The sequence below is a fragment of the Myotis daubentonii genome, chromosome 2, assembly GCF_963259705.1.
Source record: "Myotis daubentonii chromosome 2, mMyoDau2.1, whole genome shotgun sequence".
NCBI classification, from domain to species: domain Eukaryota; kingdom Metazoa; phylum Chordata; class Mammalia; order Chiroptera; family Vespertilionidae; genus Myotis; species Myotis daubentonii.
This window is the reverse complement of record NC_081841.1, coordinates 205,006,124-205,032,626: the sequence shown is the minus strand read 5'-3', so window position 1 is coordinate 205,032,626 and position 26,503 is coordinate 205,006,124. Positions and strand designations below refer to the sequence as shown.

Here is a 26,503-nt window from a genome sequence, read left to right as displayed (position 1 = left end):
AAGAACTTAACAAAAAAATACCAACCTAGCTGATTGAATACTCTATGCCTGGTTGTCTACATATCTACTACTTCTAGATCTGCTCTGGCTCTACTAGTACTCCAGAGGAAATTACTTATTCTGGCTCTCTCACACTTTTTAAAAAATCATAAATTTATAAATTATACACTCTAGTAAGTTCAAGCAATACAAAATTAAACAGAATAGAAGTCATGGTGTCCCGTTCCCTCTTTCTCCTATCCCCACCACCACCACCAAAGTTTCCACTGTTAACAGGATGGTTGTCACATTATAAACATTCCTGGGCCTACACAGGTAGACTAATGTGTTCATACACACACATATATACAGAGTCCCCCCAAGACTACTAAACATTGTTAAGTACCTTTTTTTAAACATAATATTACCACGGGCATAAATACATATAGCCTTGTTTTATTCTTTTTTTTTTTTGCCTTTTTATTTTTTTTAATTAAATCTTTATTTTGCCTTTTCTTTTTATTTTTTTTAATTAAATCTTTATTGTTCAGATTATTACATTTGTTCCTCTTTTTTCCCCCATAACTCCCCTCCTCCCAGTTCCTACCACACCCTCCACCCTCACTCCCCACCCACTGTCTTCATCCATAGGTGCACGATTTTTGTCCAGTCTCTTCCCGCATCTCCCACACCCTTTTCCCCCCCAAGAATAGTCAGTCTATTCCCTTTCTATGTCCCTGATTCTATTATAATCACCAGTTTATTCTGTTCATCAGATGATTTATTCATTTGATTCTTAGATTCACTTGTTGATAGATGCGTATTTGTTGTTCATAATTTGTATCTTTACCTTTTTCATCTTCTTCCTCTTCTTAAAGGATACCTCTCAGCATTTCATATAATACTGGTTTGGTGGTGATGAACTCCTTTAGCTTTTCCTTATCTGTGAAGCTCTTTATCTGACCTTCTATTCTGAATGATAGCTTTGCTGGATAAAGTAATCTTGGTTGTAGGTTCTTGGTATTCATCACTTTGAATATTTCTTGCCACTCCCTTCTGGCCTGCCTAGTTTCTGTTGAGAAATCAGCTGCCAGTCATATGGGTGTTCCCTTGTAGGTAACTGAGTTTCTTTCTCTTGCTGCTTTTAAGATTCTCTCTTTGTCTTTTGCTCTTGGCATTTTAATTATAATGTGTCTTGGTGTGGTCCTCTTTGGATTCCTTTTGTTTGGGGTTCTCTGCGCTTCCTGGACCTGTAAGTCTATTTCTTTCACCAGGTGGGTCAAGTTTTCTGTCATTATTTCTTCAAATAGGTTTTCAATATCTTGCTCTCTCTCATCTTCTGGCACCCCTATAATTCGGATGTTGGTATGCTTGAAACTGTCCCAGAGGCTCCTTACACTATCTTCGTATTTTCGGATTCTTTTTTCATTTTGGTTTTCCGGTTGGGTATTTTTTGCTTCTTCGCATTTCAAATCTTTGACTTGATTCTTGCGCTCCTCTGGTCTGCTGTTGGGAGTCTGTATAATATCCTTTATTTCAGTCAGTGTATGCTTAATTTCTAGTTGGTTCTTTATCACAACATCAAGGGCCTCATTAGATTTCTTGAGGATCTCACTATATTTATCGGCGGTCTCACTAGTCTTTTCGAGGGCCTTGCTAAATTTATCGGCGGCTTCTAGACAGTTCTTGAGAGACCTTAAAAGTGTGGTTTTGAACTCTATATCCAGCATTTTGCTTTCCTCCATTTCTGTCATTTGTGTCCTGTTTCTTTGTCTCCGCATTTTTTATGCTTTCTTGGTGCACCCCCTAGTGGTCTTTGTGCGCAGTCTTGTTTAGTTAAGCCTTGATTGTTGTAGGTAACACTGGGGGCGATTTGACCTCCAGGCCAATTGGCTGTGAGAATCAGCTGTGTCTGCAGTGGGAGAACTTCTGTCCTCTAGGGAGGTGCTAATCTAGCCTTTGCCTGAGGCTATCCAGCAAATGCCTCTGTGCCAGGCTTGGGCAGGGCGGGTCCCAGGGGATCAACAGGGTGGGCGGAGCGAGCAGTTATGGCTGCTCTCAGTCCCGTCCCCAGAGGCTCTGCCTCTCAGTGTCCTAGCAACCGCTGCAAACCTCGGAGAGAAAGCTGCTGTCGAGTTCTGACCGATGCCAGACAGTCCCACTTCTCCTGTTTGAGTCTGGGTCTCCAGAGACTCACCCGGAACTGGAGCTCAGAGCCTGAGACTCCCTCCGGATTGAAACAGACAACCACGCCCTCATCCGCCAGCCCGCTCTGCACACACCTCCGCACCTGAGTATTTTACTTCCGCACTGCGCCTCCTCTGAATCTCAGTGTGGTTTTCTCTTTCCTTCTAGTTGTAGAATTTCCCCTCAGCCAGCCTTCCTGTGGTTCTGGGTGATGTCCGTTCCGTCTTTTAGTTGTATTTTTGAAGTGGTTGTGAGAGGCAGCAATCTCCAGTGTTTACCTATGCCGCCATCTTGGTTTCTCCTTGTTTTATTCTTGACTGGGTTTTTTTTCTCTCTCTCTCTAATGAATGCTTCCATTGTCCCTAAAATAATTGTCCAGGATTAATAAACCAACTTTAACGGTAGAACCATTCATAAGGACACTAGGATACCTGATAGCTCATAGAATTGAAGCATGTACCAAATTAGCAAGATTCCATCAGACATCAGGACAGCTCTGAAGACCTCAGTAGCAGGAGTTCAGAGATGTTTTCTCTAGTGGAAGACTATTAATGTGACTCAGCTCCAACCACCTTCATTTTCTATAGCTCTGCATTCACAGTTGAAATCTTCAGAACAGAAAAGCATTTTTGGTCACTTTGGGCAGCATCTGTCCCTTAAATAGTCAGCTAGTGTCATGGGAGTAAGGGCACAGAACCTAGACATTGGCCTCTGGTACCCTTCCCAGGACCAACAGAAAAACCATTCCAATCAACGTCTCTTTCCAGGGAGGCTCTGGTTGCTTTATGTCTGGCCTGTTCCAGTCTCCTAAGTCCAGAAAATGGTCTTTTTTAACCTTTCTATTCACAAGTAGTTCTTGAGCTTTATTTACATGTAAGTGAAAAAAGATTTTTTTTAAATTCCCTCAACAGTCTTGAATGCAATAACTGACTTTCTTTGAGTTTAGAGCATTGTAGTGTGGATGACTCAAACAACAGAGATTTAATTTTCTTAGTTCTGGTGGCTAGGAAGTCTAAGATCAAGTTGCCAACAGATTCAGTATCTGGCAAGGGCCCCCTTCCTTGCAGACCACGGGCTTCTCACTATGTGTTCACATGGCCTTTCCTTGGTGTGTGTTCTTGGTAAAGGGGATCCCTGGTGTTTCTTCTTCTAAGGGTACTGATCCCATCAAAGGGGCCCCACCCTCATGACCTCATCTGAACCTAATTCCTCCCCAAAGGCCCCACCTTCAATTACTATCACATTGGCGTTAACATATGACTTTTGGGAAGACACAGCATATGTATTTGAAACTGCTCTTGTGTGCTCTTAAATATACTAGACTACGTAGGATACCGTATTTGTCAACAGTGTCTATACCTCCCAGAGTTGGCCCTAGGGAGGGAGTTCAGCTCTTGAGGATTATAATGAACCTCTGTTGGTTTGGTCACAATGCTTTAGGCCCATCTTGAAGATTGTCGGCTGTCCCTATAGCCTGTCAGGTTGGGTTGTTTCTAAGTAACTGTTCTCAAATTGATATCATAACTGCTGTCCAGAAACTGTCCTTTCTGCTCACCTTGTAAAGAAGACAACATTTACACGTGGAAAGTTTCAGTTCATTATAAGGTGGGCTTTGGTGTGAAGTATAGGCAAGAGAGTAAAAAAGTTGATTTTGAGAGGCACAGATTTGACTTGGCAGTCATCTTATCCTGACAGCATTTAATGTGAAGTCACTGTGGCCAGAAAATAATCTTGTTAGGCTTTAATTAAAAGCACAAGGTATTTTTCACGTCTCCTCCTTATCTATCTCCCTCTTTTAAATCTCTTCCTCTTCCATATTCTCCCTACCCACCCCCTCTGCCTCCTCTTCATCATCTTTGAACATTTAAAATGTTTTGGGCTTGGCTAATCCCTATGGATAGAAACTGAGCTGAGCAGGATATTGATTACCAAATATGGTATTGCTGCTAAAGATACCAGAGGAATGTGGCTTGTATTCTAAGCCTCCAGCCTATGAAAAAGCTGCCAAACAAATTAGGTCATTTTAACTTCTTAGCTTTTTTAATAAGGAGCTGGAACTTTGATTTGGAACATGATGGTGGTGCTATTTTCTCTCAGTGGAGGAGGGGTGTAAAGAGGGGGGGTGGGAGGTGGGGGAGACTCCCTTTGGTGTGTTTTAGGACCTGAGCCACCAGCTTAGGTTATGTAGGAGGCAAGCACATGTGTGGAGCCTCAGCTGACTCTGAAACACCAGTGAAAAAGCTGAGGCATCAAATTCAGATATGCAGCCTCATTACCTGAGGCTGGAAGCTCCGGAGGACTGACCAGTCCCAGGATGTTCTCCTCGCGTTGCCGTGGCTCAGGCCACAGTGCTCAGGTTGATGTGGCTCAGGTTTAAGAAAGTTGCTTCTTCATAAAGAGGTTCATGGTGTTTAGTGCTGGTGAGGACATACTGAAACTGGTGGCAGGTTGTCACATGTGTGCCTGAGGGTGTGTGGTGTGAACATGCAGATTCTATCACAGGATACCTTTAAGTGACACAGGGACTGCGCTTGCCTCCCAGAAAGACCACAGCCTTCGGGTCCATGTTTAGAAATGTTTCTTCTGTTGTGATATTAGTGCTCATAGAGTAAAATGCTCTTAAGTAGAGTGGATGGGAGTGAACACTGCTTCAGAATTTTGCTTTGTTCTTTTTCCTTACACTGTATACGTTTTTAGCAATATAATACTAAGGTTTCCCAGATTAAAACAAAAACTGAGACCAGTTAAAAGAATTTCTTTTTCTGTCTCATATAACTCACTTCTTTTCACTTTTTGTTGTTGGTTAGGGCTGCACAACTAGAGTCCCTTTCTTTCCCTCCCCCTGCACCCCACACACACCTGTTTGCCACCTTCAGTTGGTTTCAGAGAATCTTAAATCAGGTCCATAGAGAAATTCCACCCACCAGGACATCTGGGTCAGGCTCTGGCCTTTGTTGTACCTCCCAGAGGACCTGTCTTCCCTCTCTCTCCCCCACTTTATTTCTCTTACTGTTGTTTCCATCCACTCACAAGCTCTTCTTCCCATCTTTGGAACTAAGCCTGTGAAATTCAGTTGTTCATTCTGATCAGCAGAGTCAGAGATTCTTACTAATTTCCTGTGGAAATTGCTCTTGTTTTTCTTCAAGCTAATCAAGGAGAAGAGAGGGGGCTTTGGGGCCCACAGGCCTACCTGTGTTCTTTAGGATAGTCATTTTCAGAACTTCTTTCCCAAAACATATACAGACAAACCCGGGACCTAAATCTGATTTCGGTGCATATTTATACACTATACTGGGGTATCTTTTTGATGCTATAGTTTGGGTTCAGAATGCCGGTTATTGGACATAGGTGTCATGAAATGATTTGTTATGCTTAGCAATGGAGGCATTCTTGAATGGTGGTCGGGGGGGTGCAGGGGGCAAAATACACTTATGTTGCCCTAAATCAGCAGTTCTCAACCTGTGGGTCACGACCATTGGAAAACACATATAGCATATCGGATATTTACATTATGATTCATAACAGTAGCAAAATTACAGTTATGAAGTAGCAACAAAAATAATTTTATGGTTGGGGGTCACCACAACATGAGGAACTGTATTAAAGGGTCGCAGCATAAGGACAGTTGAGAACCACTGCAAATCTTGTATTTTATAGTGTATGTGATTTATTTCATTGAATGTTTTTGTTTTAGGTAAACTGAAATAATGTGGTCAGGGTAATTGAAATGACTATCCTCTCTCTGGCCCATATAATCTGTTATTTCTCTGTGTAGCTAATAAGCCAGCTATAATCAAGATCAGGACTTAACTACATCAAGACATTAGATTTTATATAAATTTATAAGGCAACTGAAATTAAATGATACTTGTTATAGTGAAATCTTAAATTCCTGTCTTAGTAACTCTGAGCACACGTGTCACTGTTATGAAAGCTCTCCAGTTAGATAGGGATGGGAATTTCCCTCTGTAAGTTGAGGCATTGAAGAATCGCACTGTTTAAGTCAGTGTCAGTGTCAGAACGCGGGTCAGGCCTGGGCCTTTTATTATATTTCAGGAGTTAGACTTTCTAGTATTGCACAGGGTTTTACATTAATCTCTTTACTCTTATTGCTAACCATTAATTGAAGTGTTTATCTGTGCTCATAATTTGCTGGTCTAAGTTTAACACTTGAATTTGAAAGTTTTTGTTCAAGAGGAAAAGCCATGAAGAAGAGTTGAAAACCCAGGTAACGAAAAAAGAAGTAATCGAAATCTCCCTGGCTTTCTGGACTTGTTGGGTTATGAGTTTTCATGCGTTCTGTGCAAGTAGCGGGAATGAGAGCTCTTGATGACTTTTTTTCTTTTTCAGATAGGCCAGGATTTACTGGTGTGTTTATTTTGTCATCATTCTGGTTTGACTCTAAGGAAATGAAAACATCTTCCATTTGTTCTTTTATTTCCAAAGGGCATCCGCTTCGATCCTGAAATTCCGCAGACACTACGACTAGAGTTTGCTAAGGCAAACACGAAGATGGCCAAGAACAAACTAGTAGGGACCCCAAACCCCAGTACTCCTCTGCCCAACACTGTACCTCAGTTCATTGCCAGAGAGCCATGTAAGTGGATCTACTTTTCATTTTTATGGAAAACAAAAACAAAAAATGGATCACTAAGACTAGCTTATGTGCTGCATGTGAGAGCACACCACGGGACGGAGCTGGCTGAGGGTGATGTTCAGTTCCGTGGAGAGGCTGCCTATTCTTGCTGTCCGAACTCCAGATACCGCTGTCTTGTTTGTGATTGTCTCTCTCAGATGATGGTTTGGCTAGATCAGAGCTATAACTACAAAATTTGGATGTGTTGTAGATTTCCTTAATGGTCTTGACTTTATTGTGAGTATTCCCTATTTGCCTTGGAGTGTGAACCCTTTTTTATTTCCCCATTCTTGGACATGACAGTTAGTTCTCAGCAATCACTTTATTTCATTTGTTGGAGAACATCAGTTCTGCGGTTTTAGGAAAATACAATGTTAAAAGTGAAAGAAGCGGATATTAAGAAGTTTATTCTATTTTTGAGAACAGTTTGGTCATAAATCTCAGGGGGAAAGGAAACACAACAAAGCATTTATATATTGGACCAGTCAGTTCCAGCAAACCAATGCCAGTAAAGATTTAAGGAAATCTGGGGCTTTCTGTTTTAAATTAATTGGGTATGAACACTTGACTAATTGCTAAACAAGTATTTTACCCCACTTCATGAGCTTATATCCTTAAATGGCCAGGCTACAATTTCTGTGTTTGATTGAAAAGATTGCCTTAATTTTCTTTCTCAAGCTCAATCACTAGCAGAAGTGAGGCGTGAGATGGCCTCAACTTGTCCTTTCATTGCGTAGCTGTGTGTGATTAACTATGGCAGGGCATTCAGGAATCCCAAATGACTTGTTGTTATTTGGAATATTCCTATACTCTCGTTCTTCATCTTCTTCTCAAACCACATGATCTTCATCTCCTTCCTGCGCTCTCTGACAATATGTTTCAACTTTTCTTATTGAAATTGAAGATCACATGGGCTCCTTTCTTCCCCTGTCATGTGCCTGTCAGATTTAATCAGGTTACTTTGGAAGTTGCAATCATTCTGTAGCTCAATCACTCTTGAGAAAGCTGCTGCTTGTTGGTGGAAACTAACAGATGAAAGACTTTCCCCCCCAGTGTGTTCTAGAATTTTTCTGTGAAGCCGCAAAATAATAACAGGAAAAAAAATTTGTTCTTCCATGTCCTAGGGCAGTGATGGCGAATCTTTTGAGCTCGGCGTGTCAGCATTTTGAAAAACCTAACTTAACTCTAGTGCCGTGTCACATATAGAAATTTTTTGATATTTGCAACCATAGTAAAACAAAGACTTACATTTTTGATATTTATTTTATATATTTAAATGCCATTTAACAAAGAAAAATCAACCAAAAAAATGAGTTCGCTTGTCACCTCTGACACGCGTGTCATAGGTTCGCATCACTGTCCTAGGGAAACGAAATCTTTGTTTATTTGGAAAGGAAATCTAAAAGAAAGTTTCATTTTAAGGTGTAGGGGCACTAAATGTATAGACATTTCTTACATAATTCTGTATCCCTACAGCATCTAGCTCAGTACCTTGTATATTGCATAAATTTATAAATATTAAATAAAATTTTTTAATTTAGCTACTTGCAGAATTATTCCATTTGTATGACTTTTTTTCTGAAAATTTTTTTCTCTTAATTAAGGCATCAGAAAAGAGTATTTGTAGGATACTTTGATTTAAAAAAGATAACCTAGAGCAGTGGTCGGCAAACTCATTAGTCAACAGAGCCAAATATCAACAGTACAACAATTGAAATTTATTTTGAGAGCCAAATTTTTTAAACTTACACTATATAGGTAGGTACATTGTTATTAACTTAATTAGGGTACTCCTAAGGCTTAGGAAGAGCCACACTCAAGGGGCCAAAGAGCCACATGTGGCTCGCGAGCCGCAGTTTGCCGACCACGGACCTAGAGTAACTCTTTACTTTTTGGAGAAATTGCCTGCCTCAGACAGGAAGTGGAATGCTTGCCATACTTGACACTTTCAGTTCTTTATACAGTGCTTTCTCTGAGAGGTCAAAATGTTTTCTAAGTCTGCTACAGCAGCTCTATGAAACAGGTAGCCAGCAAAGTGATAGCCAGTTCACAGCAGGGTACACGGAAGCAATGGAGATGAACAAAGCGAACATCCACAAATCCCTGAAGTCACAGGAGAGCTTAGCTGAGTTCAGACACTGGTTTGGCCCGCTCTGCCTACCTCCCTTCACTGTGTACAGGACAACTCAGAAGCGCTCAGATAGTTTCTATGGTGGGGTCAAAACTTGCCTGTCAGCCCAGCTGGGGTGGCTCAGTGGTTGAGTGTTGACTCATGAACCAGGAAGTCACTTCCTGGTTGGTGCACTTGCCCAGGTTGTGGGCTCGATCCCCAATAGGAGGGAGCGTGCAGGAGGCAGCTGATCAATGTTTCTATCTCTTTATCCCTCTCCTTTCCTCTTTCTCTAAAATCAATAAAAACACATTTTTTAAAGAAAAAACAACCCCTGCCTGTCTGCTCATGGCACAACAAACGAAGCTAAAAAAAAGAAATCCAAACAGCCGTATATTCTTGAGAAAATAAAAGTTAGCATGATTTTTCTTAATATAGCCCCTTTTACAACATAGAGGCCTTGACAAACAGCAGTTCCACTGTGACTCAGATCGACCTTATCATCTATTACCATTCCCTCTTGAACTGGTAACTTCCCTGTCATATTCACAGAATTGTCTCTTTTCCAGAAGCATTCTGCAGACTAAGAACAGTGGTGGTTCTGAACTGGCGAGTCCAGTTATATTTGCACACAATTGGTGCTCTAGGTGAGCGGTTTAATTGCCTGTCAGGAATAGACTTGCCATGGAATCATAGACTTTGGGAGTTGGAAAAATGCTATAGGTGTCTCTGTGGTAGGCCATTAGGGAGAGGTTTTTTATAAATGCTTCTCTAACATCAATAAAAAATATACATATTTTTTTAAAAGCTGTCAGCCCAAGGGGTTGGTGATAGTTGTCAGGAAACTCAGCCTTTACAAGGGCTGTAGAAGATTCCTTGCAGCTTAGTCTAGATTGCTCCAAATCAAACCATCATATTTGCTGAGCACTGGCTCTGTTTGTGGTAAGCGTGAAGATTGAGAAAACCAGGTATTGCAGCTTGCCAAGGCAGAGATGGTGACCTCAGTGGAGAACCTTGGTCTTAGACTTGAAGATGTCAGTGAGAGTTCTGACTTTGCCAGTTAATCGTCAAGCTTTGTGACCTTAAAAAAATTAACCTTGTTATGTTCCTGTTCCTTCAACTATAGAAGGGGAATAATACCTTTTCATGATTATAGAGCTAAATAAAACACCATATGATTGTGTTGCAGATTAAATGATTGTAATATATGTAGAGTACATTTGTAAAGTACAATCTATTTTTTTAAAAATATATTTTATTGATTTTTTTACAGAGAGGAAGGGAGAGAGATAGAGAGTTAGAAACATCAATGAGAGAGAAACATCGATCAGCTGCCTCCTGCACACCTCCTACTGGGGATGTGCCCGCAACCCAGGTACATGCCCCTGACCGGAATCGAACCTGGGACCTTTCAGTCCGCAGGCCGACGCTCTATCCACTGAGCCAAACAGGTTTCGGCTAAAGTACAATCTTTTTTTAAAAAAAAAATACTGGTTTTAAAGAAAGAGGAAAGGAGATAGAGAGAGAGAAACATCAGTGTGAGAAAGAAACATCAATCAGTTTGATCCCCAATAAGGATCGAATCTGCAACCTAGGTATGTGCACTGACCAGGAATCAAACCCACAATCTTTTGGTATGTAGGATGATGCTCCAACCAACTGAACTACTCAGCCAGGGCAATCTTAATTTTTTTTAAAAAGCACTAAGTTGTTTTTCTTTTCTAATAGCTAAAAGTAGATATTGATCATATGAGGTATCATCGCTGTATGACTGTATCCAATTGTCTTTGCAAATTAGGAGAAAGGATTAATAAAGTTCACATACAATCTCAGGAAAGTAGTACATTTCCCTAACTAAATTTTTATTAATTTGAGCTTCCCCTTCTCGTACTCTTTTGTATATAATAAAGTAAGGAAAATACTAGAAGAAAGAAAGTAAGAGATGTAGAAAAGTTTTCCTACATAATAAAAGGCTAATATGCAAATCAACCAAACGGCAGTATGACTGGTTGCTATGCAGGAGCTGCCCCCTGGTGATCAGTGTGCTCTCACAGGGGGAGCATAGCTTAGCCCGAAGCCCTGAGCCAGGCTTATGGCTGGTGAGTGCAGCAGTGGTGGTCGGAGCCTCTCCCGCCTCCACAGCAGCGCTAAGGATGTCCAACTGCCCTACGGGGAGTGGGCCTAAGCTGTCAATCGGACATCCCCTGCGGGCTCCAGGACTGCGAGGAGGGCACAAGCCGGGCTGAGGGACCCCCCGTCCCCCGCCCCGAGTACTTGAATTTCGTGCACCGGGCCTCTAGTGTTATATAAAATTCTTCTAGATTATCCATTTGATTGTACATAAAAGTCATGTTCTGTAGTGTAAGTACTCAAGAGATGAAAACAGGGCAACTCACTGTCACTCTGAGTTTTGTTTTTCTCAACCATATAATGATAATACTCTGTGCCAGACACTCTGTTAAAAATTTACATGAATTATCTCATTTGATTCTCAATAGCACTATTTTACATTTGAAGAAACTGAGACATAGGAAGGTTCAGTAACTTGCTTGAGATTACATAGTCTTCACGTGTTATGGATTGAATTGCATTCTACCAAAATTCGAATGTTGAAGTCCCAACCTCCAGTAGCTCCACATGTAACCATATTTGGAGGTAGGCCTTAAAAGGGGTGAGTAAATTAAAATGAGGCCATTAGGGTGGGCTCAATATGACTGGTGTCCTTATGAGAAGAAAAGGAGATACCTGGGATGTGCTCACAGAGGGGAAAAGCCATGTGTGAACACAGCAAGCCATGTGTGAACACAGCAAGTAGGCACTGCAAGCCGTGGGCAGAGGCCTCCAGAGAAGCCAAGCCTGCTGACACCTTGACCTTGGACTTCTAGCCTCTAGAGAACTCTGAGAAAATTGATTTCTATTGTTTAAGCCACTCAATCTGGTATTTTGTTACGGCAGACTAATACATCAAGTGATAGAGCCTGTATTTAAATTCTGGTCTGTCACTTCATTAGTTTTATAACTTTGGTCTAGTTACTTAAACTCTCTGTGTCTCATCTATAAAATGGCAATAATAATTGTATCTCCCATAGGGCTGTGAGAATTGAATTAATTGACATATGTAAGTTAGAAGACGGGCACATAATGAGTACTCAGTTACTGTTAATATGTGCATGTCAATATCTGTGCCTTTTGTCCCTCATAGTTGTGAGGGTGGAGGTAGCCAGCACTCACAGAGCCTTTACTCTGACTCCATAGAGTCCCCCTTTCAATTCAAATTTTATGGAGCAAATGTCAGAAAGCTCTAGACCAGACCCATAGAATCAGAATTCCTGGCATTGGACTACAGGAATCTGAATTACTGCCAAGTTCTAGAGCTTTCTGACATTTGCTCTGCATTTTTAAAAGCTCTTTTGGTGATTCTGATGCACCGTCAGGTTTGAAATTACCAGCAAGGAATTTTCAAGTTAAGTTGTCCTTTCTACTCACTCGTCTCCTCCTCCATTGCACTCCTCCCCCCCCCCCCCCACACACACACACAAAAATCAAAAACATGCTCTATTAAATGGAGACTCTTTAAAAACTTATAAGCACATAGCCATTTATGACTCATCAGACCACTTCCTAGTTTTCCTGCGACATCACTGGAATTTCCCATTTATCCAATACTGACCCTGGATGGGAGGGGAGCCCAAAGTGTGAAAAGGAAGTTCTGGAGAAAGATGGTAATAGGGACTCTGGGCAGTCAGAGACCTTGGGCAATAGTAAAGGAAAGAGGTCAGGAGAGGGACACAGTGGGGAGGCCAGAGGCAGCCAGCTGCTGAGAGTAAAGCCGATGAGTACATCAAAGTATGGAAGCTGAGCTTACAGGATTGTACACATTTGACTTATGCGCATTCCCTCTGAGGCACCTCCACATTGGGGACTGTCTAGGGGTTCTGTGCCTGTGGACCAGTGTGAAGCTACCAGAAATGATGTTCACAGAAACATGCCAATGATTTCCATTCTGCGTATCCAGACTTCCTTTTGATTGAGTAACCCAGTGAGTGGTCTCTGACCCCCTCTCGCCCATTGTCACATCACAGAAAAGCCCACAGTCAAGAGCTAGGACACATATGCATTTGCCATTCAGGATATGCATAAGGATATCTATCATGTGCTTCGACCCCAGGCATTCTGAGAAATACATAAAAACATGAAACAAAACTGCAGTCAATAAAGACAGCAAAATACTCTTAAAAAACCAGAGGCCTAAACTAATGTTGATTTCCATATATGTCCCACTCTGACAAAGCAAAAATATTGTTTTCCTTTTATAAAGAAGGGTCAAGCATTTACTGAGCCAACCAGTATTTACAGGCCTACTTTCATTCACTCTGTCTTCAAACCTGCACACATTCCTAGTTTTTCCTTGATGTGTGTAATTTTGATAATCTTTAATAATAATTAAATTTAAAAATATTAAAGTAATATTAGACAATGGAGGAGAGGAACCAAGATGGCAGCATAGGGTAAACACCTGAACTTGCTGCCTCGCACAACCACATCAAAACTACAGCTAAAAGACAAAACATATCATCCAGAACCACGGGAAGGTTGGCTGAGTGGAAATACAACAACTAGAGAAAAAGAGAAAAGCGCATTGAGACTGGGAGGTGTGGAAGTGCAGAGGTACACAGGCGCACTAAACGAGCTGGCAACTGGGTACCCCGTGGTCTTTTTCAGTCAGGAGGGAGTCTCAAGCTCCTGGCTGCTCTGAACTCGTTCCAGGTGAGAATCTGGGCACCCAGACTCATATGGGGAGAAACTGGACTGTCTGGCATCAGGCCGGAACATGAGGGCGGCTTTCTCTGAGGTGCTCGCAGTGATCATTGTTCCTGCACGGGGCCATGGGACATAGAGACCCAGGGACCTCTTCGAGACAGGGCTGACAGGCAGCCATTGCTGTTTGCTCTGCCCTGGTGATTCCCTGAGATCCCACCCTACCCAAACTGTGTGCAGAGGCTTTTGCATATGAATGGCCTGGCTTTTCAATCTAAAACCTAACAAACTGCAGCTGGGTCAGAGAGCCCCAGAACTTCCAAAAGAAGGCCCAAAGCTGGATAGCAGCCTGCATTGCTTCACAGCTGCACCTCATCTGGGCACCTCCAAACCTCAAACAAAGAGGCAGATCTCTCTGTAGCTCCTTCTGGGTGGCCTCAGGCAGTGGCTGACTTTGCACCTCCTTGGAGATCCAAGAGCCAGTGTACCCAGTGGTCAGAGTGAGACCATACCAGATTACAACTCTTCAGATCCATAAGAGACACACTCAAGGGGCAGACTCAGTAAGCACCAAAGCCCCACTGAAGCAAGTCCTGCCCCATAAGGGTGTCTCCAGCACAGCAGTTCTCCCATTGTAGACACAACTAGTCCTCACAGCCAATTGGCCTGGAGGTCAATTCCTCCCAGTGATACCAACAACAATCAAGGCTTAACTACAACAAGACTGTGCACACAGCCCACAAAGGGGTGCAACAAGAATATCCACCTCAGGTAATTGGGGAGGCTGAGCCACTGGGCCCTATGGGACACCTAGCACACAAAGCCACTCTGTCAACACAGGGAAGCAGCCAAAATGCGGAGACAAAGAAACAGGTCACAAATGACAGAAATGGAGGAAAGCAAACTACTGGATATAGAGTTCAAAACCACAGTTATCAGGTTACTCAAGAATCTCCTAGAGACCTCTGAGAAATTTAGTGAGACCCTCGAGGATATGAAAAAGAACCAACTAGAAATTAAGCATACACTGACTAAAATAAAGAATAATATACAGAGATCCAACAGCAGACTAGAGGATCCCAAGAATCAAGTCAAAGGTTTGAAATACGAAAAAGCAAAGAACACCCAACCGGAAAAGCAAAATGAAAAAAGTATACAAAAATATGAAGATAGTGCAAGGAGCCTCTGGGACAACTTCAAGCATACCAACATCCGAATTATAGTGGTGCCAGAAGAAAAGAGAGACCAAGATATTGAAACCCTATTTGAAGAAATAATGATAGAAAACTTCCCCTACCTGGTGAAAGAAATAGACTTACAAGTCCAGAAAGCACAGAGAACCTCAAACAAAAGGAATCCAAAGAGGACCACACCAAGACACATCATAATTAAAATGCCAGGGGCAAAAGACAAAGAATATTAAAAGCAGCAAGAGAAAAACAGTTACCTACAAGGGAATACCCATAGGACTGTCAATTGATTTCTCAATAGAAACTATGCAGGCCAGAAGGGAGTGGCAAGAAATATTCAAAGTGATGAATGCCAAGAACCTACAACCAAGGTTACTCTACCCAGCAAAGCTATCCTTTAGAATTGAAGTTCAGATAAAGAACTTCACAAATAAGATAAGAAAAAGCTAAAGGAGTTCATCACCGCCAAACCAGTATTATATGAAATGCTGACGGGTATTCTTTAAAAAGAGGAAGAAGAAGAAAAAGGTAAAGATAAAAATTATGAACAAGGAAGTGACAACAAATACGTATCAACAAGTGAATCTAAAAATCAAGTGAATAAAAAATCTGATGAACAGAATAAACTGGTGAATATAATAGAATCAGGGGCATAGAAAGGGAGTGGACTGACAATTCTTGGGGGGAAGGGGGTGGGGGGGTACGGGAAGAGACTGAATAAAAACCATACACCTATGGACAAGGACGGGGGGTGGGGGTGCCTGTAAGGGCATGGGGTAGGGTGGGAACCGGGTGAAGAGGAGCTATGGAGGGAAAAAAGAGGAACAACTAATAATCTGAACAATAAAGATTTATTTAAATATTAGACAATGGGTTTGGTAAGAATAGTTTTTATATAGACGTCTTGTTTGATGTGGGAAGTAAGTTATTGCAGCATCATGTAGATCTACTAATCTGATCCACTTTATTTACATTTTGATTTCATGAATAGTCTGTCTTTGATTAGCAATGGGTATTAACATTTTGCTTTGATTTTGTTTCTTGTTTATCTAATCATTGACCAGCTATAAATAAATCCCTTAAGAACTCAGGAAGTGAAATCACAGAATTTTTTTGTAATGCAAATAACTGTCCCAACTGTAGTGTTTTGTAAACTCCAATTATTCATTACCTCTGCAGAGAAATGAGAGAATAAAGGAGTTAATTTACGGGGACAGTAAATTTTAAATTCAGAAGAAGCCATAGACCTATTTTTTAATGCCATGTTCTCTCCTCATCTGCTCATTAAAAGGAAGGCATTTCTTCCTCAAATAAAGAGTTGCTTTTTCTTGCATAGCAGTTCTCAGAGTATTTGTCTGCCAACCCCTGGTTTGTCTCCAAGGTCCTTTAAGGGAGTCTGCAAGGTCTAACCTGTTTTCATGAGAACGGCTTGTTTTCCTCAGTGTGAACAGTGGGCACAAATACTGGCACCATATACATGTCAGGACAGTGGCATCAAACCGTGTAGTAATCACTGTATTCTCATACTCTGTTTTCACAAAACCCAGATTCACCTAAGACTTTTGTTGATGAAAAAGTGAAAATTGGAAAAAAAAAAAAAAAAGTGAAAATTATTGCCCTGGCCAGCATTGCTCAATGATTAGAGCGTCTGCCCAAAGACCAAAGTGTCTCAGTTTCCATTCCTGGTCGAGGGCACACACCTGGGTTGCATGTTCCACCTGTCCAGGTGGGTGCAGGAGGCAGCCAATTAATGTGTCTCTCTCACATTGGTGTTTCTCTCTCCCTCTCCCTCTCCCCTTCCCCCACTCTCTTTTCTTCTCCCTCCCTCCTTTCCACTGTCTTTAAAAATCAATGGAAAAAATATATTCCAGTGAGGATTAACAAAAACAAAAAAAATAAAAATTATTAATTTTGTTTCATCTCAATTTCTTGAATACAAGTCATGTTGTTATTCTTTTTTGATAAAATGGAGAGTACACATAAAGCACTCTGCAGTTAAATTGTGAGTTGAACTAGCTGCTTTCTTCATGAATGCATTTTTAGTTAAAGAAAAACTGATAGGCAAACTGGTTATTCAGACTTACATATTTGGCAGACATTTTCTTGAAAATTGATTAAATGAGCATGGCATTTCAAGAAAAAAACAATATTGCCCTAGCTGGTTTGCTCAGTGGATAGAACGTTGACCTGCAGACTGAAGGGTCCTGGGTTCGATTCCAGTGAAGGGCACATGCCTGGGTTGTGGGCTCAATCCCCAGTGTGGGGCATGCAGGAGGCAGCTGATCAGTGATTCTCTCTCATCATTGATTTTTCATCTCTCTCTCCCTCTTTCTTCCTCTCTGAAATCAATAAGAATATTTATTGCAATAATAAAATTTGAGCTTTAAAGCAAAAATTAGATTTTTTAAAAAACTATGAATCTCACAACTTTCCAACACAAGGACTTTTCTGATAAATTGGTATTGATATTAAAAAATTTTTATTGAATAAAAAAAGAAGTCAACATTTGTATCAGCATAATTTATTGGACCAATATTTTCCAAATGATCAATGCATCATATTATAAAATCATGCATGGGTAAAAGATCCATCTAAAGTATAAAATGGAATTTAATGTGACAGCATGAAAAGTTCATCGGTAAGGTTTCAGATTCCATACTGCAACAAATCTTTTGGTGTAACAAAAAAGGAATAGCCACAATTCCTTATACAAGATATTAAAATACTCCTTTCTTCACAAGCTACATAACTATATGAGGCAGCCAATACAATACATTGCAATAGATTGAGTTAGAAGTGAATATGAGAATCCAGTTGCCTTCTCTTAAGCCAGATACAGTAGTGTCCCCCCCTTACCCACCGGGGATATGTTTCAAGGCCTTCAGTGGATATTTGAAACTGCAGATAGTACTGAACCCTATATATACTATATCTACCTATGATAAAGTTTAATTTATAAATTAGTCACTGTAAGATTAACAACTAATAAAATAGAGTAATTATAACAGTATACTGTAATAAGAGATGATATGAGATAGATGATACAATGCCTGCATGATGAGACAAAGTGAGGTACTCAGAATGGCATGCAATTTAAAACTTATGAATTGTTTATTTCTGGAATTTTCCATTTAATATTTCTGGACCACAGTTGACCGTGGGTAGCTGAAACTGCAGAAAGGGAAAATGCAGATAAGAGGGGATTACTAATGTTTGCCAAAATGTACAACTAAAGTTTTTCCTTGTTTATTTTGGAATATGTAGTTGTTTTTCATGAAAACATATGCTATTTTAATATGTAATGGGTTTGTTTTTTTAATGAATTAAATATATTTTTAACTTTTTGTTTTAATTTTTAATATGGTACATTATTACCAACTGATGTAACCTACATAACCAAAATTTCTTTGGTGTGTTCAATAGGTTTTACTAAAATCCACTGGTGTTAAACATTCTTAAAGTTATTTTGTTCCTGGTTGAATAGGATTGGCATAGAGATTTGGGGCTACAGGTGATTTAGTTTGGCTACTGCAGCTAAAGTCATTCAGAGCTAGACTGGAGGAAAACAGTGTCCAGGACCCTGCAAGCTTGTGTGCTAGCCTCACCTTTGATGAGGGGCATCTACTTATGCCACTTACCACTTTCTAGAGACCAGCCCAAGAATGATTGCATGTATGGTGGTTTGGGGGAATGTACCTGGATGAGTACCTTTCAAGAATGCCTAATTCTCCCCTACCACTCCACCACACCCCTGTTATATCCCCATTACACCCCCATTACCAGATGTAACAAGTTCATTTTAAGAAACTTGGAAAAAATATAAAAGGGGGAAGTTAATGCTTATACCTTCCTAAACCTAAAGGCATGCATTATTAAATTCTATTGTATTTTCTTTGTATTTTTTAACATACAGTTTTACAAATAAAACATTTTTAGATACAAAGGTTTAAGGCAGTTGAACACAGTTTTAAAAATAAACACATGTAGTCTTTCTCTTTCAGTGCTTTCCTAACATGACTACTATTTTTATTTAACATATTATCTATATATTTAGAAAGTTCTCACCCACCCAGAGATAAGCATTTTAACATTTGTGACGAACAGCCATGCAAGTGTGCACACACACTGATGTTTGTATGAATGGGGTTGTCTGTTGCATGCTGCTCTGATGGTACCTGCATTCGTTCTCAGCTCTAGGCCTCACTTTTGCAGATCAGTAAATGCATACCTGATGTACAATGATAGATTACCCTGTAATCAAGGCTCTTTTTCTTGGGGAAAAGACTAGAAGTGGTGGTTGATTGGAGAGTTAAAGTGAAAAATCTCAGACTTGAGGTGTAAGGTAGTCAGTGCAAATGCAGGTCCTCTGTCATCCTCCTTTTCATTCCCTAGTTTGTGCAGCCCCTAGGATTTTAGAGAAATGACGGAGCTGGAACCAAAAGAACAAAGTAGTCTAATTAGTGGCTGAGGCTTGAGGAATGTCGGTGTGTGTGTGTGTGTGTGTGTGTGTGTGTGTGTGTGTGTGTGTGTGTGTGTGTCTTTTTATTTAAATACCTCTCAAGAGGTCAGGGAGATGAACCTCATCAAACATTAACAGGTCAGGATATTATGGTGACTTCCTGTTCACTTCTCTCTTGAGTTTAGCAAACATTTGAGGGGAGGGGAGTGATAAAAAGCTGAATGAGGGTACAGTTCCGCTCTTGAGTATTTAGTAGGGAAAATGACTACAATAGAAGGCAGAGAAAGTACTAAGTTGAAGGTATAGATAATGATGAAGCTGGTAACTATGGAGAGCATGAGAAAAGACCTCCTGGAGGTCCGTTGACCTACTAGCTGGAGAAGGATTTCAGTAATGCCTAGGAGGCTGGCTGACATGAATTTCAAAACTGAAAGAGCTGTGATCTGGTGAGGCCAAAGAAGTGCACAGAAGGAACAGAAGGCAAGAGCACTGACAGGGATAATGTGCCAAAGAGAGGGAACCCAAAGATACCAGGTAATGGGTTTTGTTCTGTGAATAGGAGGAAACTGGTTCACTCCCATCACAGACTACCTCTCACCAGCATAGGTAGTCACTCAGATAAGCACTTAGGAAATAAGCAAACTGGTAAAGGAGGCTGGGTTTGGAGGGGGTGTATTAAGAAGACATCCATTTGTTATTTCACAGATTGTAGAGGTCAGATAGAATTCCAGGCACAGGTTAACTGGATCCTCTGCGCATGATCTCACAGGCTGAAATAAGTGTGTTGGTTGGACTGCAATTGCATCTCATCTCCCCAGCCCACATGGTTGTGGTAGATTTCAAGATTTTGAGGTTGTTGGCAGTAGGATAAGGAATATGATTTTTTTAAACTGTCTTTTAATTGAGCCACTGCCATGTGCCAAATACAGACACAAACTTACATGCATTATCGGCTGACCCCTAATAACAACTGTACAAAGCACTATTGTCCTCTTTTGACAAATGAAGAAAAGGGCACAAAGTGTACATGGAATACTGTCTTTGTGTGTGTTTTTTTTTTTTCTCTTCCTGGTGAGCAGAGAAAGATTCCTGGTGGTTTTGCTTGCTTACTGTCTTACCCCCAGAAGCCTGAATTTAGATGGAGAGGAAAGCCTATATTTAAAAGTCTCATTGTCGCCGGAACCGGTTTGGCTCAGTGGATAGAGCGTCGGCTTGCGGACTGAAAGGTCCCAGGTTCGATTCCGGTCAAGGGCATGTACCTGGGTTGCGGGCACATCCCCAGTAGGGGGCATGCAGGAGGCAGCTGATCGATGTTTCTAACTCTCTATCTCTCTCCCTTCCTCTCTGTAAAAAATCAATAAAATATATTTAAAAAAAATAAAAGTCTCATTGTCATTCCTCCATGACAGGAGGGGGGCATATTTGCATAACAAAACGCTGATGAAAACATTCCCTGGACAACTTAAATAACCTACAGCTTAGGACCCCATCTCCTCATGAAGCAGGTGTCTGCTTGGCAGCTTTACAGAAGAAACATGTTTTGGCCACAATACAGAAGGTATTGGTGTCTCGAAGTTTTGCTTTTTTTCTGCTTAGGGTTGAGTGTGTCTCTTTCTGTCTGTTGTTTTCAAACATACCAAAATATAAAGAGAAGAAACCATCATTCATATTTAACTTACCAAGATTTTAGCACAACTAGTTTTTCCCCTCTTTCTTCCCCTCCTCTTTAGTCTTTTTACAGTTGAATTGTTCCTATGAAGTCGATATATTTAGTTATGTCTCTTAAGTGTCTTTTAATGTAGAGTAGTTCCCTTCCCCCAGTTCTCCTTTTTTATGCCATTGATTTGTTGGGGAAAGTGTCAGCCTTCCTGAGAACAGACCCTCCTGGGTTTTTCCGTTTGCTTCCTTTAGGGCATCCTTTCACTGTTCCCATGTCCAGTACTTACTTCATTACTCTGCTTGCAGCTGAGTGAAAGGCATGAGTTGATTTGAAAGGTTGGTTAAATTCAGGTTCACCTTTTTTGTCAAGAATATATACAAGGTGGTGCTGTGTGCTTCATGAAGTAACTAAAGGTTGGGTTATTTTAAGTTAGGCCATGCTAAGATGGACCAGTGGATTCAGGCAGTGATGGCACAACGCCTCCATTTTAAGACACAGACCTTCATTTTCATGGTTTCATCTATTGATCTTTTCTATTTCTATTTGTTTACCCTAAGATAGTATAGTTATTTCACCCCCCACAAAATTAATGTGCAGTTCTTTCCTTTTCATTGCCAATTTTGAGCATAAGGGATTGGTGCTTGGTTATCTGCATTAGTTGTCACTGTTTTTGTGTGATTTTTTATTTATTACTTTTCCCCCCTATTAGCTTTCCCTATGATTTTTTTTTAATATTTTCAAGGTATTTTAGTGTGCAGCCACTGCTCTTTCTGAATCCTAGAGACAGGGAATGGGTGGCTTTTCTTCTTCTTCTTCTTTCTTTTCTTTTCTTTTCTTTTCTTTTCTTTTCTTTTCTTTTCTTTTTTTTTATGGAAGGAAATTCCTGGGCTGCCTCAGTAGGCAGAGCTTTAGAATGTCCCTCACTTGGGGGAATGATGGGGTTTTGTGGCCTGGAGGTGCAGGCTGGTGTAGTGTCCCCGAGTGCTCAGTGGGACTGGTCATCATTGGAGTATAATGCATTTCTTTGGCTCTTTATCTGGTTACAGCTCCTTTTTTATCCACAGAAATGACCACTTCTGCAACCTTGCTGAGGATAAGGATTTTAGAAAGAAAAAGTTGGTTTTTTAAAAAAATTATTCAGATTCCTTAATTAGGAACTGCAGTAGGACACTGGGATTATTAGTGGTTACATAGAATTGGTTATTTTCTTCTTAATTTTAAGAATATTTAAGCAGAAGAGTAATGAAAAATAGTTTGTGTCCAGTAATTTTCCTCAATGAAATTAAACTAAAAATGGAAAGGTGAGACATGTAACAGCCAGGATGGTCATCAAAAGGAAATGAAATTTATCTCATAAAGAGTGTCTTTGAATTATGCACATAAAATAAACATAAAACAGACTGTGCAATGATATTGACTAGATGCTTTAAAATAAGCTCCGGGGGCAGAAAGTTAAATATTTAGATTAGTGTGGAATGTTAGCTTTGTAGCAGTGTGCCATTGATGGAGTATTCCTGGAACACGTCTCCTGCTTGTTTTAACATCTGACCTTGGTCCCTGGAATGGAATGTGTAGACGGGAAGACACTCAGCTATATGGGTGCGTTTGTTTGACATTTTCTCTTTGTTGTATAAGCCATTTAGTTGTTTCTTTGCACTCTCTTTAATACTATTGAAAATTTGATGGCTTTCTAGAATCAAGACAGTATGGATCTGTCATTTCATTATGAACTGTTTGGATTCACTAACTCTTCCCCCCAGAAAGACTAGACACTTGAGTCTGAGACTGAACTTGTCTTTTTCATCCTGTGTTTATAGTGAGGAGATTGATTCCATCAACACTCCGGTGCCCTGCACAAAGATGGAGACTTAGTAGGCACTTTGGAATGAGAATGTCTATTTCTGTCTCTCTCCCTCTGCTAGATAGTGTATCATCCTATGTAAACTGATTCATTCCGTCTGGTAGGCGGAAATGGAATGGCATTAATGGTTTTCTAATAAAGTTAATTTCTTTTCATATTCTCATGGCCACTTAATTTGACAGTGGTATCTTTCCTGTTATCTATTTCTTATTTTCCTTATGGATATTATCTATGTAAGAACAGTGCTTTCTTGACTGATGTGGTTAATTTTCTCACCCGAGGATATTATTCCATTGATTTTTAGAGAGTGGAAGAGAGAGAAATATCCTTGTGAGAGAAACACATTGATTGGTTGCCTCCTGCTTGAGCCCATACCAGGGCCCAGACCGGGGAGGAGCCTGCATCCAAGGTACATGCCCTTGACCGGAATCGAATCCAGGACCCTTTGGTCTGCAGGATGACGTTCTGTCCACTAAACCAAACTGACTAGGGCTGGTTGTGGTAATTTTCAGTGGATGATTTCTTCATCATTTGGTTAAAGGAAAAGCCGGTAGCTTTCTTTTTTCCTCTCCTATAAAATGGATAATAATGAGCATTCCTCACCGCTGCTGGTTTCTCTTTAATATGACAATGAACTCCCTGTTCTGATTAACCTCACTGAGCTGCAGTGGGAATGAGATGTGTTTTGAAATATATTAAGCACTGCATAATGGTACATTGCAAATGGTATTGCTATGCCAGGAGGACTTGAAGCTCAAGGCTTAAACACAGCTTCATTTGGAGTGTCATTCAGAATGCAGTTCCTCAAGTACCATTGCTTTTCTTGATTCCTGGGCTCTTACAAAGTCCATAAATTGCATTACACTTAATACAGACAGAAATTTTGATGTAACTGTCTTTTGGCACGTTGCTTTCTCGTAAATAGGAGAATGATCAGTAACCAAGAGGATGGACAAGAGAGTTTATATTTATAAATAGATTGTTACCTTGTTTTAGTGTTATCATTTTCAATGGTGATTTTATAATTTCTCATTTTTAACTTTTTATTATGGAAAATTTCAAACATATACAAAAGTAGAGAGGTTTTTAGCATAATGTTTTTAACGGTTCGAATCAAGATTCACATTTATACCATCTCTACATTTGGTTGGTCTCATGAGTCTCTTATAATAATTATTCTGTGTTCCTTTTTGTTCTATCTTTTTTCCCTTGCCTTGTATTTGTTGAGGGACCCAGATTGTTTGTCCTCTAACTTGCTGTAGTGTAGATGTTTTTTATTGCATCTCTGTGGTGTTATTTAGCATGTTCCTGTTTAAAGGCTTGTTTAAATTTGGGTTAGAATTGGGGGTGGGGCAGCATGTACTTCTATCTGGAGGTACATAATGATTAGTTAGTTGTCTCTTCTTTGGTAATTTCAACAGCCATCAATTCTCTTTACCTAGATCTGCTAGTTAATTGCCTGTTAGTTGTTTACTTGTCTTAGCTATTTTAATGTAGTTAATGAAATTTAAAAGTCATTTTACATATTTGCCAAATAGCCTCATATAAAGACTAGAGGCCCAGTGCACGAAATTCGTGCAAGGGCCTCGGCTCTAGCAGCTGCGTCGGCTTGCCTCGGCCCCCCAGGCCCAGCTTCGTCTGGAAGGACATCCAGCTGTTTGGTCTAATTAGCATATTACACTTTTATTATTATAGATTATACCAATTTACATAGCCAGCAGCCATGCACCAGAAAACGCGAATTTTAATTTTTGTAATTCACAGATGAGGTATCTGAGGCTAAAGAAGAAACAGAGTTATCCCCAAAATTATACACTACAATACCCAGAGTTTAATATGAGCCTTGCCTTAATTCTGTACATCACACTAGCTTCCTTCTCTTCTTTTACCACTGCCCCAGGTCATTGCTCATCTTCATTTAGGAGAAAGTAAGAAATAAAGAAGGGAAAGTGAGAGATTAAAAGAAAGGAACTGAACAATGAGCAGTAAAGTTAGACATAAAATGTTTCCACAACATTCCCCAGTTTCTCCTCATTTTGATGCTCTCATGCTTATGACACAGCCACTGATTATCATTACTTAAGTCTACTAATTCATTGCCTGATCCTCTGTATTTTTCAATATGTATATATTTGACCAAACACCAGTGGCTTTAGAACCTTAATTTCAAACTTTGCCAGAAAGAGTACTTTTTTTTATAGCACCTTCTCCCATGCCCTTTAAAGACCATTTATTAATACTATAAAAAGTACCAGAGCTTGAATCCTGTGAGAACATTCCAAGTTTAGTCCATCTAAACAAGCCATTTTTCCTAGCACTTCTATCTTAATTTATCAGTGGGTATATTTATGAAGAAATTTAATCTAGACGTGTTCAATAAGCCTTGTCATTAAAAGGTATTTCAAAAGCCATTTTATTATATAATAAACATTTCTCTAATTTATTTCATTTAAGTTATCTTCCTAAAATAGTAATTTAATTTTACTTTTGGCAAATAGTTACTTCTCAAAGGTTGAGCCGAATTTTGAATGTAGTAATGTTACATAGAAGCTAAATTTAGTAGTTAGCAGTATCCTACTTCTAGTTTAAATCCAAGTGGACTTTTAAAAGTCTAAAATATATTGGCCTCTCCCAAGACCCACACTCTGATATTAACAAGTGCCAAAAGAGATGTGCAAACAGGAAACTATGTGATCCTTTAAAAAAAATTTAAAATCATATAGTCATTTTTCCACTTGGCCCTCACCCACCAAAATCAAAAGGATCTACAATAATCCTGTGGAAGTTTTAGAAGTCTTTGTTTTTCTTCCCCCATCTCACTATTTATATGTTTTAAATGCTACCTGATACAGCAAACAAATGTAAATGATGTCCTTTCAAAGTCCACTGACTTCCTCTCTGAAGTAATCTAAAATTCTGGAGCCATAATACAGACCATCAGATAAAAGTGTGATACTTTATATTTGAGAAACATGAAGTGCCTTAAATGATTAAATGGAACCACAAGAGCATTTTTTTTTTCCAGTTTCTAGAAGGAATTGTGTCACTCCTTTAACTGAATCAGAATGAGATTTTATCTAGTTCAGGAGAATGGAAACTCCTTAGGGGACTGTGGGTAAGTAGATCCTGGTATAGAAAAAGGTATTTGATGGGCCACAGACTCTAAGGCCAGGGAGGTTGCTGGACTCAGGACCAACCAAATAGAGCCCCCATCTCTGCCACTTGTGACATCCCCTCCAGTTGGCCTTCTGGACCCTGCCCAGTCACTCAGGCTTCCCAGCCTCCGCCACTTCCCTGTTGAATTCTCTGAATACCATAGGCAGTGTGTGAGAGTTCCTTATCACCAGTGAAATGTACTGAATTATTGTGAAATATTGATGCATTTAAATCCCAGATTAACAGCAATTTATAACAGACCTCCTTCTGATGAAAAGGTATTTTTAATAGGCTGGGAAGCCCCCATTGCCCTCAGGAGAGAATCTCACCTCCTTGCACGGATTCAGGCCCTTCATGATCTGCACTCTGCTCCTCATCCTCAGCCACCAGTCTGGTCGGTACTGAGCTCCTGGCAGTCTCTACTGACACATGGTGTGCCTTCTTTACCCCTAAGCTTTTTGCCGGAAATTCAGTCCTTTTGCAAATTAGCTTCTTGGCCTTTAGAAG

At 40.2% G+C, this 26,503-nt stretch overlaps 1 protein-coding gene across 9 annotated transcripts in view; it reads left to right on the top strand.

Annotated features, from left to right (window-relative positions):
• Positions 1 to 26,503, top strand: part of RBPMS (RNA binding protein, mRNA processing factor) — a 175,163-nt gene that overhangs the window by 100,282 nt on the left and 48,378 nt on the right. For all 9 annotated transcript variants that reach the window (XR_009451401.1, XR_009451398.1, XR_009451400.1 and 6 more), the window contains one exon: positions 6,613 to 6,763. Coding sequence is in view for 5 of the 9 variants with exons in the window: in XM_059685496.1 (XP_059541479.1) it covers positions 6,613 to 6,763 (151 nt within the window). In the remaining 4 variants the exon portion in view is untranslated. The remainder of the gene's footprint in view (positions 1 to 6,612; positions 6,764 to 26,503) is intronic.